The sequence below is a fragment of the Anomaloglossus baeobatrachus genome, chromosome 7 (assembly GCF_048569485.1).
Source record: "Anomaloglossus baeobatrachus isolate aAnoBae1 chromosome 7, aAnoBae1.hap1, whole genome shotgun sequence".
Taxonomy (NCBI): Eukaryota; Metazoa; Chordata; class Amphibia; order Anura; family Aromobatidae; genus Anomaloglossus; species Anomaloglossus baeobatrachus.
The window spans coordinates 254971512-254985164 of NC_134359.1; the positions used below are offsets into that span (position 1 = coordinate 254971512).

The 13653-nt window shown below is 52.8% G+C and overlaps 1 protein-coding gene across 1 annotated transcript in view; it reads left to right on the forward strand.

Moving 5' to 3' along the window:
• Nucleotides 1-13653, forward strand: part of TRRAP (transformation/transcription domain associated protein) — a 467034-nt gene that overhangs the window by 161666 nt on the left and 291715 nt on the right. The window contains exons 26-28 of the mRNA XM_075319755.1: nt 6597-6857; nt 6936-7097; nt 7667-7763. Of these exons, the coding sequence (XP_075175870.1) occupies nt 6597-6857; nt 6936-7097; nt 7667-7763 (520 nt within the window). The remainder of the gene's footprint in view (nt 1-6596; nt 6858-6935; nt 7098-7666; nt 7764-13653) is intronic.

Sequence of the window (13653 nt, forward strand, 5' to 3'; positions counted from 1 at the left end):
CGGTCTCCAGGCACTGAGACCGTGCTCCATCTACAGCCCCTGGAGAAGATGCTGGATGGAGCGGAGTACATCAGGGACATGGCCCTGCTTCCTCAAGGTACTCTGTGTCCCCGTGCATTTGGCGCTCACACCGCAGCATGCTGGGTGTTGTAGTGCGCCGGGGGACATCAGCGCTGCGGCGCCTGTGCCATGGCCTCATTCAGCTTTGCTGAAGCAGGCTCACTTATGGGAATTGGTCGCGCCGGCCGCTGGGACTGCGGCGCGGCTGGCACTTGTAGTGCGCCGGGGACTTCAGCGCGGCCTGCGCTTTTACGGCGGCCGCGCTGATAACTAGAGTCCCCGGCTTTTGCGGCCTGCTTCCGTTCGTTCCCGCCCCCAGACCTGCCAGTCAGGAGAGGGGCGGGACGCTGGCCACTTCCAGGAATCGGTCGCGCCGGCCGCTGGCAGCGGCGCGGCTGGCACTTGTGGTGCGCCGGGGACTTCAGCGCGGCCCGCGCTTTTACGGCGGCCGCGCTGATAACTAGAGTCCCCGGCTTTTGCGGCCTGCTTCCGTTCGTTCCCGCCCCCAGACCTGCCAGTCAGGAGAGGGGCGGGACGCTGGCCACTTCTATGAATCGGTCGCGCCGGCCGCTGGAACTGCGGCGCGGCTGGCACTTGTGGTGCGCCGGGGACTTCAGCGCGGCCCGCGCTTTTACGGCGGCCGCGCTGTTAACTCGAGTCCCCGGCTTCTGGGCCTAGCTCCCTTCGTTACCGCCCACAGCCCTGACAGTCAGGGTAGGGGCGTGACGCTGCATAGAGCAGAGCTGAGAGCTGGAGTATGTTTTGCATACTCCACCCCTCTCACTGTGTGCACTGTGAGTCCGGATTCCCGCACTTTCTCAGGCACGCCCACGGCTTCCTTCTCTACAAGGACACCGGCAGCCATTAGTGTCAGTTTCTGTACGATACAGAGACAAGTGTGGAAGACCCTGGCATTCTGATAGTCACACAATCGCTGTAACAGGCGTTAAGCAGCACCTGTGGTGCTAACCCCACTAGTGCAGAAGTGCACTTATAGATATGCTTGTACTATATACATTGCACTGTTTGGTCGCACGTTGTATATACCCTCCTGGATTATGCGGAGGAGTTATCAGCATATTCTCTGTGTAAAACAAAGGTGCAGAACCACATGTTTTTCTATACAGCTGGTACAGCATGTACGGCTATACGGCCGGCAGGTACATAGACTCCCATTGTATGCACTAATGGCCAGGGGATGAGGACGGTGTCTGCAGTATTTACTGACAGTTTTTCTGAGACTATGGCTATGATACTAGAAGCCTAGCAGTCCGGACATGTCTCTCACAATATGGGCACTGTTGAATCATTGATCCATGGCCCCCCTCAGTGTGAATAACTAACAGCTCCGGGAATGTCACACGCATCCCAGAGTCACGGCTCTGCACGGACGTCAGTCCCAGACAGCCTAAGTGGGCTCGCTATGAGCGGCCTCGGTTTCATCAGGGTCCTAACAGAAGGACTCGCTGTGTAATGAGGCGGAAGTAGCGGCTCAGGATTCTGATCCTGAGACCGCTCTCAATCTGGATACACCTGATTGTGACGCCATAGTAAATAATCTTATAGCGTCCATCTATAGAATGTGGGTTATTTCTCACAGCTCCTCCAGTGGAGGAGTCAGCTTCACGTATTTTTCTGGACCACTCTGCCTTCAGAGAGGCAGTCCAGGAACACCACGCTTATCCAGATATGCGCTTCTCCAAACGGCTTAGGATACACGTTATCCCTGTCCCCTGACTTGGTCAAGGACTGGACCCAATGTCCCGAGCGGCATCCTCCAATCTCCAGGCTTGTAGCTAGATCCATAGTTGCAGTGGGAGATGGAACTGCAAACTCAAAGATGCCACTGACAGACAGATGGATCTCTGGTCGAAAGCCATCTATGAGGCTGTCGGCGCACCGTTGGCTCCGGCATTCTCTCCCTTGGGGCACTCCAAGCTATTTCAGCTTGTCTTACACAGATTGACACGGTTACACGTACATCTGTGCCGCAGGTGGCATCCTTAACCTCTCAAATGTCTGCATTTGTTTCTTACGCGATTCAGGCTGTCCTGGACTCTGCGAACCGTGCGGCGGTAGCCTCCGCTACTCCGTGTTTTTAAGCAGAGCCTGGTCTGCTCGTTAAGTGAATGGAAGGCAGATTCTGCTTCCAAAAAAGGTTGCCTAACCAGTTGCCTTTTTCTGCTGACCGACTGTTTGGTGAGCGTTGGATGTAACCATCAAACAGTCCAGGGGTAAGGATTCATCCTTTCCTCAGCCCGGACACAACAAACCCCAACAGAGCAAGAGGCAGTCGGGGTTTTCGGCCTTTTCGAGGCTCGGGCAGGTCCCATTTTTCCTCGTCCAATGTGGACTCAAAAGGATCAGAGGAGCTAAGATTCTTAGCGGGCTCAGTCTCGCCCAAAAAAGCGACAGTCTGAAAACCCGCTTCCAAGGCGGCTTCCTCATGACTTGCGGCCTCGGTCGGTAGCAGGCTCTCCCGCCTTGGCGATATTTAGCTGCCATAGGTCAATGACCATTGAGTGTGAGACATTCTGTCTCACGGGTACAGGATAGAGCTCACTTCTCGTCCTCCAACTCGATTCTTCAGAATTTCTCCACCTCCCGGCCGGGCCGCTGCTCTTCTGCAAACAGGGTGCACTCTATAGGCAGAAAGAGTGATGACCCCCGTTCCTCTTCAGGAACAAGGTCACGGTTTTTACCCCAAATTCTTTGCGGTACCTATAACAACGGGCCGTTCCGTCCCGTTCTGGATCTAAAAATGCTCAGCAAGCTCGTGGACACCAGGCGGTTCCGGATGGAATCCTCCGCCATGTCATCGCCTCAAGGTCCCAAGGATATTTCCTAGCATCATTAGGCATCAAGGATGCTTATCCACACGTGCCGATTGATCCAGAGCACTAGCGTTTCTACGCTTCGTTATAGGAGACGAACACCCTCTGTTCGTAGCTCTACCTTCCGGCTAGCGACAGTCCAACTGGTCTTCGCCAAGGTCAGGGCAGCAGTAGTCACAGTCCTGCACTCTCAGGGTCACTCTGTGGTCCCGTATTTAGACGATCTACTTGTCAAGGCACTCTCTTAGGAAACATGCCAACACTGCCCGAACGTTGCGCTGGAGACTCTCTAGAGTTTTGGGTGGATCATCAACTTTTTAAAGTCAGATCCGACCCCGACCCTATCGATAACATATCTAGGCATAGAGTTTCTTACTCTCTCAGCGATAGTGAAGCTGCCGCTAGACAAACAGCATTCACTACGGGCTGCAAGCTCTTCTTTAAGAACCAGTCGCACACATTGAGACGCCTCATGCACTTCCTACGTAAGATGGTAGCAATGGAGGCAGTTCCTTTCGCGCAGTTTTACTGCGTCCACTACAATGGGACATTCTCCGCCAATGGGACGAGGAGTCGACGTCCCTCAACAGAGTCGTCGTTCTTTCTCAGGCGGCCAAGGAATCTCTACGGTGGTGGCTTCTTCTCACCTCTTGGTCAAAAAGAAGGTCCTTCCTATCCCCGTCCTGGGCGATAGTTACGACAGACGCGAGTCTATCAGGGTGGGGAGCAGTTTTTCTCCACTACAGCGCTCAGGGTACGTGGACTCAGCAAGAGTCCACTCTTCAGATCAATGTTCTTGAACACAGAGCAGTGTATCTTGCCCTACAATCCTTCCAACAGCGGCTGGAAAGCAAGCATATCCGACTTCAGTCGGACAGCTCCACAGCGGTGGCATACATCAACCACCAAGGAAGAACGCGCAACCGGCAAGCCTTCCAGGAAGTCCGGCAGGTTCTGATGTGGGTGGAAGACACGGCATCCACCATATCCACAATTCACATCCCAAGTGTGGAAACTAGGAAGCTGACTTCCTAAGTCGCTGAGGTGTGGCCGAAAGAGTATGGTCTCCTCACCCGGACGGGTTTCAGGAGATCTGGCGCCGCTGACAGAGGCCGGACGTCGATCTAATGGCGTCACGGCACAACAACAATGTGCCAGCTTCATGGCACGGTTTCACAATCATCGAGCTCTGGCGGCAAACGCCTTAGTTCAGCATTGGTCGCAGTTCCAGCTACCTTAGGTGCCACCTCTGGCATTGTTGCCCAGAGTACTGCGCTAGATCAACACCGACTGCGGCCGCGCCATCCTCGTCGCTACAAATTGGCCGAGGATGTTGTGGTACTCGGTTCTGTGGTGCCTCACGGTAGGCTAACCGGGGGCACTACCAGACCAATCAGACTGGCTGTCTCAAGGGCCATTCTTCCATTTGAATTCTACGGCCCTCAACCGGATGGTGTGGCATTGAGTCCTGGAACCTAGTGTCGTCAGGATTACCTCAGGACGTGGTTGCCACCATGAGACAGGCTAGCATACCAACGTCCGCCAAGATTGACCACAGGACGTGGAAGATGTTCTTATCTCGGTGCTCGGCGCAGGGTGTTTCTCCCTGGCCGGTTGCATCGTCTATGTTTCCTTCCTTCCTGCAATCTAGGTAGGAAAATGGGTTGTCGCTCAGTTCCCTTTAGGGACAAGTCTCAGCGCTATCTGTATTTTTTCAGAAACGACGACTTCCTCAGGTACGCACGTTCCTACGGGGAGTTTGTCTTCTCAGCACTCCGTACAAGCGGCCGTTAGAGCCCTGAGATCTGAACAAGGTTCTAATTGCTCTCCAGATGCCGCCTTTCGAGCCTTTGAAGGATGTCTCCCTTCCCGTTTTTCACGGGAAGTGGCCTTCTAGTAACGGTCTCGTCTCTTAGGAGAGTTTCCGAGCTAGCAACGCTCTCATACAAACTCCCTTCCTGGTCCTTCACCAGGACAGGGTAGTTCTGCGTCCGGTTCCGGAATTTCTCCCTAAGGTGGTATCCCATTTTCATATCAATCAGGATATCACCTCACCTTCTTTGTGTCCTCGTCCAGTCCATCAATTTCAGAAAGATTTGCATCTGTTGGTTCTGGTGAGAGCACTCAGGTTCTACTTCCCGCATGGCGCTCCTGCGCCACCCGGATGCACTCTTTGTCCTTGTCGCTGGTCGGCGTAAACAGTCGCAAGCTTCCAGATCCACCCTTGCTCGGGGGCTCGAGGAACCAATTCTTGAAACCTACAGTTCTACTGGGCTTCTGGTTCTCTCAAGGCCGAAGGCCCATTCTACCAGAGCCGTGGGTGCATCCTGGGCATTACGGCACCAGGCTACGGCTCAGCAGGTGTGTCAGGCACCCACCTGGTCGAGTCTACTTACTTTTACCAAGCATTATCAGATGCATACCTACGCTTCGGCAGACGCCAGCCTAGGTAGATAAGTCATTCAGGCGGCGGTTGGCCACCTGTAGGAGAGGGCCGTTTGACGGCCCTATCATGAGGTATTCTTTTACCCACCCAGGGATTGCTTTTGGACATCCCAATTGTCTGGGTCTCCCAATGGAGCGACAAAGAAGAAGGGAATTTTGTTTACTTACCGTAAATTCCTTTTCTTCTAGCTCCAATTGGGAGACCCAGCACCCGCCCTGTTTTCTCGGGGTTTTTCTGTTTTTTCGGGTACACATGTTGTTCATGTGGTATGGTTCAGTTCTCCGATGTTTCCTCGGATTGAATTGGTCTTTAAACCAGTTATTGGCTTTCCTCCTTCTTGCTTTGGCACTAAAACTGGTGAGCCAGTGATCCCACTGGGGGTGTATAGCCAGAAGGGGAGGGGCCTTACACTTTTAAGTGTAATACTTTGTGTGGCCTCCAGAGGCAATAGCTATACACCCAATTGTCTGGGTCTCCCAATTGGAGCTAGAAGAAAAGGAATTTACGGTAAGTAAACAAAATTCCCTTCTTTGCGTTTAACCAAAGAAATTGGGTTAAACCCAAAGTGAGGCATTAGAGTTAGATAAGAACCCAACAAAAAGAGGTTGCCTTGCCGTTGGCTGTTGGGCTCACATAAAACTGCCCATTTTGTGGGCTAATTTTTACATGTTTTTCATAGCAGTAATGCATGTCTATATTCCTATGTTCATTGTTTACATATCCTAGCACTACAGAGTGCAACTCTTTTTTTTTTTTTTTTTTGTTGTTAATATACCTCATGCTCAGTATGCATCTGCTTACACTAGAATATTAGGAAGAGCTGTCAGTCTTCTTCTTATTTTAGTATAGGTCATTACATCCTATCAATTAGGGTCCAACACCACAGCTATTACCAGGTATCCCCCCTCAGCCGCCAGATTTACAGTCAGTGTCCAGAACCGGAACAGCACGGGTCCTAGTGGCCTCTTTTGTGTACTGCAGCTAATCTCCCATTCACTTCAATAGGGGCTGAGCTGTAGTTAGAGAACAGTATACAGAGCTGACTCTCTGCACGGTATCTACATCGGATTAGTGTGGGAGCTGCAGATCTGATCTGTGGAGGTGCCGGTTGCCAGACCCTCACCGTTCTAATATTGGTGACCTAGTCTTAGGATCGGTCATTAGTATTAATGGTACAAAAGGCTTTAATCTGTTCCCAAAGTCACAGGAACCTCATTCAATAGTGTCCTTTCTTATGAAATTATTTCCGTGCTTAGGTCTCTAATGGCGCTGTGGCCATGGCAAAGACTACTCTGGAGCAACTCTTGATCAGATGTGCCACCCCACTGAAGGACGAAGAGAAGACAGAGGACATCACAACCGCACAAGAGAAGTCCTTCCACCTGGTCACACATGATCTTGTGCGAGAAGTCACATCGCCCAACCCCACTGTGAGAAAGCAAGCCATGCACTCTCTGCAGGTCCTCGCCCAAGTGACTGGCAAAGGCGTCACCATGATTATGGAACCCCATAAAGAGGTAATGTGTGGACAGGAGAGGGCTAAAATGCTCCATAGTAGGATTCCCCTCTACAGTCCTAATGGTTTATGTTTTTAGGTGTTACAAGACATGGTCCCTCCTAAGAAGCATCTCCTGCGCCACCAGCCGGCGAATGCTCAGATTGGCCTTATGGAGGGAAACACCTTCTGCACCACACTGCAGCCGCGGCTGTTCACCATGGACCTCAATGTAGTGGAGCACAAAGTCTTCTACTCTGAGGTAACTCATGTGCATTTCAGTTGTCATTTAGTTTCGGCCATACCCAGCAGTGCCTCAGCACTGCTGTGTACAGCTAAAATCACAATCTCCTATGAATGCCGGCTCACAGCTGACATTCAAAGGAGGATCGTGATGGCAGCCACAGGGGTCATCATCTCACCCCGGCTGTCATGAGAACCCAACAATGCCCCCCGCTCTTGTCACAGATGCTCCGATGGGTGGGATCAGTGATGCGCTTCCCGTCAGGTCATGTGAAGCGCTGCCGCCAGTGATTGCTATCAGCGTTAGACTGGTTAACAGCCGCGGGTAGATCCAAGATCCACTTGTGGCTGTTAGAGGCACTTGGTGGTTGATTTTAAATGAGCTGTCAAGTATCAGGAAACATGTAAGTAAACAAGGTTTCTATATCCTGACGACAAACCTTAATCTTGAAAGCTGTGATGACGTGAAGTTACAGAACCTTTCAGTATAGGGATCTTGGGGTTTTCTTGAAGATTATTAAATTCTTCTTTAGTTTTGCTATTCCTTTTTTTTCTTTGCACTTATTTAAACTTTCTTTCTCCTATCAGCTCCTAAACTTGTGTGAGGCAGAAGACGCGACGCTCATGAAGCTGCCGTGTTACAAAAGCCTTTCTTCTCTTGTGCCGCTGAGGATTGCTGCGCTCAGTAAGTCTCAGTTTCATTGTAAATGGCTTCTTAGAAAATGTCTTGATTTAACACTTCACATGTTACTGTAAAAACTTCCTTTTAATGTACTGTCTTGATGACCCCTTTCTGTACCCCTCCTCTAAGGGTATGTGCCCACTATCAGGGTTCACAGCGTTTTGGATGTAGCGTGTTTTCGCTGTATCCAAAATGTTGCGTTGTACAGTACAAGCACAGTGGATGGGATATATAGAAATCTCCTGCCCACTGTGCTTGTTTTTCCACAGTGAAAACTGATCTGCGGTGTAGCTTCCCGAGCCGCAGCATGTCAATTGTTTGTTGCACAGACACGAGTGTTCTCCGCAGGTAGAACACAGCGAGACACTGCAACTATTGAACCCAAATCGTGGGCACGAGCAGCTGCGGTCTACTGCGGAGGAGACTCATGGCCCCGCAGGTCAGGACTCGCTGCATCCAAAACACAGCGGGTCCTGATCGGGGGCATGTACCTTAAAGGGAACCTGTCACCAGTTTTTTGGCCTATAAGCTGTGGCCACTACCAGTGGGCTCTTATATACAGGATTCTAACATGCTGTATGTAAGAGCCCAGACCACTGTGTAGAACATAAAAGACACTTTATAATATTCACCTAAACTGGTCGCTGTGGTGGATGTGGCTGAAATGGGCATCTTCGTCCTACGGTGCAGGTGCCTCCTCTTTCGGCCATCTTTGTCCTCAATCTTCTGAAGCCGAGGTGCATGACACTTCCGATGTCACACATTCGCCGGTATTCAGGTCCTGAGCAGGGCACATAAAAGGATCGGCGAGTGTGTATGACGTAGATGCGTCATGCACGCCGGCTTCTGAAGGAGGACAAAGATGGCCGAAAGAGAAGACGCCAGCACCGGAGGATGAAGACGCCCATTTGAGCCACATCCACTGCAGCAACTGGTTTAGATAAGTATTATAAAGTGTTTTCTTCATCGTTCCTTATGGGAGACCCAGACCATGGGTGTATAGCTTCTGCCTCCGGAGGACACACAAAGTACTACACTAAAAAGTGTAGCTCCTCCCTCCGAGCATATACACCCCCTGGATCACCAAATACAGCCAGTTCAATGCTTTGTGTTCAGGAGGCACACATCCACACATGCATTCTCATCTGATTTTCATTTTTGGAAGCGTTTGAAGAAAAGCGGGTCCAAGCCTGGACTCCCGGCATGTCCCTTCTCACCCCACTGTGTCGGCGGTGTTGTTAAGGTTGATTTCAAGGCTGGAGCCTTACATGCCGCACTCCTTCACCATCCCCTTGGGCTCTGGCTTGAAGTGGGAGCCAGCACGGTTCTCCCTGCCTCGCAGGAGACCGGTCTCCATCCGCAGCCCGTATGGTTCCTGCCGGACGGAGCACTCATCCCTCAGGGACCTGGCCCTGCGTCTCACAAGCTAAGTACTGAGACGTTATTACCACAGAAAGTGGTCTTTCCAGGGGTCCCTTGTACTTTATATGTTGGGGAGAGTGTGTTATGTGACTGTGTTAACATTTCCGGCCGGTTCTCCAGTTTTCACTGGAGAACCGCGCCGATGGTGCCTGCGCGCTGGCCGCATGTTTAAATCTAGGCCCCGACTTCGCCTGAGGCCTAGTTTCGATTTCACTGCCCCTGCATGTCAGTCATGCAGAGGGACAGTGTGGCTCCGCCCAGCGGCTGTTCAGCACAGGGAAGGGACACTCCTCACTGAGGAAAGATTCCCTCCCCTGTATACCTCATTTGCCCTCCGGATCCCGCTCTGAGTAGGCCCCGCCCCCTCTCCTCGCTCCGGCGCCATTTTATCAGCGTTTTCATGCATGTCTGCATAACCACATTGTGACACTGGGGGCCTGGGCTTGGGGGATCTGGAGGGCACAGAGATGTCTCTATGTAAACGGTCTGGCAAGCCACAACCTCCGGTTGTGGAGCTGCTTATATACTCTGTTTATATACTCTGCTGGGGGTCATTCTGGGAGCCCCCACTTCTGCAGCATGTCTCACATCAGAGCAAGGTTGCAAGGCTGTTCTTAATATGCACTGCATGTAGGCTCGTACTGCCTGTACCGAGCACATAACCACATTGTGATGCCTGCTCTAACATAGTGGTGCCGCAGCCTGGAAGCTCATCCCCAGTGGTCCCTCCGGCTGCTCCGGCTCCGGTGGCTGAACCCCCGGCTTGGGTAGAATCCCTCTCTCCAGGGGACAGCTGTCCCGGACACTGCTGAGCATGCATCAGCCCCCTTCTCAGGGCGCTTCTGCTGCCACGGCTCGCTCAGCAAAGCTCACAGAGGATTCTTCATCTGGTCTCAGACCCCGTCCTCCTAAAATGGAGACGCAGGGTCCCCTTTCCTTCCTCGTCCCGCAGCTCTGATTCACGAGCTGACTCGCAGGACGAGGAGGATGCCTTTACTAGGGGCTCGGACGCTACTCCATGTACCATTTTGTCCGAAGGTGACGCAGATGCTAATCATTTGATTGCGTCCATTATATTTGTACTGGACTTCAATCCGCCTGTATCAGGGGAGCAACCCCCTCTGGCAGAAAAGCATCAGTATACCTTGCCTAAGAGAACGGGGAGTGTGTTCTTTAACCACTCCAGTTTTTCAGGCCACTGTGACCAAACCCAGAGCCTGTCCTGACAGACTCTTCCCAAAGCGTGGTTCTGATGACTGTTCCCCTTCCACCAGAGGTGGTCAAGGAGTGGGCTCAATCACCATAGGTGGACCCTCCGGTGTCTAGACTTTCAGCCCGGACAGTTGTATCAGTGGCTGATGGCACCTCTCTAAGGATTCCACTGTCCGCCAGGTTGACCTTCTGGTCAAATCTGTATATGAGGCGGCAGGGGCCTCGTTCTCCCCATCTTTTGCAGCAGTGTGTGTTCTCAAAGCCATCTCTGCTTCTCTAGAGGAAATGCATTCCCTCACCAGGGACTCTATGCCCGAAATGGTTGCCTTAACCTTCAGGCTTCAGCCTTTTCATCCTATGCCATGTCTGCCATACTGGAGCTCTCACCGCACTGCGGTGGCTTCGGCTAAGTCCCTCGCTATCCGCAGGCTCCTGTGGCTTCGAGAGTGATGCAGATGCTTCTTCAAAGAAGTTCCTTTCTGGGCTCCCTTTTGCTGGGACCAGACTATTCGGTGAATAACTGGATGAAATTATTAAGAAAGCGTCTGGCAGGAAGAGTACTTCCATGCCTCAAACCAGGAAACCTGTCCAGGGCAGGAACCAGTCGAGGTTTCGTTCCTTTCGTTCCTCCAACTGGTCGTCCTCTAAGCCCTCGGCCTCGTCCACTAACTCAGCCAAGGACCGTGGACCAACTGGCGCACGAAGCCGCGTCCTAGGAAGACCGCAGGAGTTGCTGCCACTAAGGCAGCCTCCTCTTGACTATCTGGCCGCGCCAGCAACGTCCTTGGTCGGTGGCAGGCTCTCCCACTTTGGTGACGTGTGGGTTCAACACGTCTCCGATCAGTGGGTGCGGGATACCATCTCCACGGCTACAGGATAGAATTCTATCCAGCCCGCCAAACAGATTTTTTCTGTCAACTCCCCCCTGCTCCAAGGCCGCCGCCTTCTCACAGGCCGTGGCATCCTTGCAGGCCAACGGAGTAATTGTACCGGTTCCCGACTGGGAACGGTTCTGAGATTTCTACTCAAATCTCTTCCTAGTCCCCGAAAAGGACGGTGCTTTCCGACCTGGATCTCAAGCTTCTCAACCAGCAGTTCAGGTGCGGCATTTCGCATGGAGTCTCTGCGATCAGTCATTACCTCAATGACCCAGGGAGATTTCCTAGCATCCATCGACATCAGAGATGCCTATCTGCATATGCCAATTGCAGTTTCACACCAGCGTTGGCTACATTTTGCAATCGGGGAGGAACATTTCCAATCGTGGCTCTTCCCTTGGGGTTAGCCACGACCCCTCGAGTATTCTCAAGGCCATGGCAGCAGTGGTTGCGGTTCTGCACCTCCAAGGGTTGGCAGTGATCCTTTTTTCCTGGACGGCCTTCTAGTCAAGGCTTCATCCAGTGCAGACTGTCAGCGGAGTACCTCGCTCACTCTTGCTACTCTAGCCAATTCGGGTGGCTTGTCTTTCTGTCCAAGTCCACTCTGACTCCGCTCACGTACCCAGGGATGCAATTCGAGACTCTGCCGGCACTTGTGAAGCTGCCCTTAGTCAAACAGCAGTCCCTCCTCTGGCGGTGCGCTCTTTGCTGAGGCCCCGCCGTCGTTCCATCAGGCACCTGATGCAGGTGTTGGGTAAGATGGTGGCGTCAATGGAAGCGGTTCCCTTGCCCAGTTCCATCTGCGTCCTCTGCAGCTGGACATTTTCCGCTGTTGGAACAAGCGGACTTCCTCCTTCCACGGGTTGGTGGCTCTGTCGCCACAGACCAGGGGCTCCTTTCTGTGGTGGCTTCGGCCCCTCTCTCTTCAGGGACGCTCCTTCCTGGCTCCGTCCTGGGTGATCCTCAACACGGATGCCAGTCTATCCGGCTGGGGAGCAGGATATCTCCACCACGGAGCGCAGGGCACTTGGACCCCGTCCGAATCAGCCCTCTCGATCAATGTGCTGGAAATCGGAGCTGTGCTTCTAGCTCTCTTAGCCTTTCACCTCCTGTTGGCGGCCAAGCACATTCGAGTCCAGTCAGACAACGCGACAGCGGTTGCCTACATCAACCACCAGGGCGGGACAATCAGCCGCCTGGCAAGGTTGGAGGTTCAACGAATCCTTCCGTGGACGGAGGACTCCAAGTCCTCCATATCCGCAGTCCACATCCCAGACGTGGAAAACTGGGAGGCAGATTATCTCAGCCGTCAAACCGTGGACAGAGGCGAGTGGGCTCTGCATCCGGCAGTGTTTCGGTCAATCTGCCGCAAGTGGGGCTCTCCGGACTTGGATCTTCGCTCCCACGATCCTCAGGCTTTTGCAGCAGACGCGCTGGTTCAAGATTGGTCCCAGTTTTGTCTGTCTTACGTATTTTCCCCTCTAGCTCTTGCCCAGAGTCCTGCGCAAGATTAGAATGGAGGGCCGTCGGGTCATTCTCATTGCTCCAGACTGGCCCAGGCGAGCTTGGTACCCTGGCCTGCTCCGTCTGTCCGTAGAGGTGCCGTGGCATCTCCCGGACCGTCCAGACCTTCTTTCTCAAGGTCCGTCTTTCCGCCAGAATTCTGCGGCTCTCAGATTGACGGCGTGGCTTTTGAGTCCTGGATCTTGACGACTTCTGGTATTCCTCCTGAAGTCATCTCCACTATGACTCGGGCTCGGAAGTATTCCTTGGCCAAAATCTTTCACAGGACCTGGAAAATTTTCCTGTCCTGGTGTCGCTCTTCCGGCCATGCTTCTTGGCCTTTTTTCCTTGCCGACCCTCCTGTCCCTTCTACAGGCCGGTCTGCAGCTACGACTATCCCTCAATTCCCTCAAGGGACAGGTCTCGGCTCTGTCAGTGTTGTTCCAGCGGCGTATCGCTCGGCTGGCTCAGGTGTGCTCTTTCATGCAGGGCGCATCTCACATCTTTCCGCCTTACCGGCGGCCTTTGGAGCCCTGGGTCCTTAATCCGGTCCTCACGGCTTCTAGAAACCCCCCTTTGAGCCTCTTAGGGCAGTTTCTTTGTCTTGTCTTTCACAGAAAGTGGTTTTTCTAGTGGCCATAACTTCTCTCGGGAGAGTCTCTGATTTGGCTGCACTCTCTTCGGAGTCGCCTTTTTCTTTTGTTTTTTTATCAAGACAAGGTGGTTCTCCGTCCGACTCCGGACTTTCTCCCTAAGGTGGTTTCTCCTTCCACCTTAACCTGGACATTTCCCTGCCTTCCTTTTGGCCGGCTCCTGTTCATCGCTTTGAAAAGGCGTTGCATTCTGTGGATCTGGTGCGGGCGCTCCGGATCTATGTG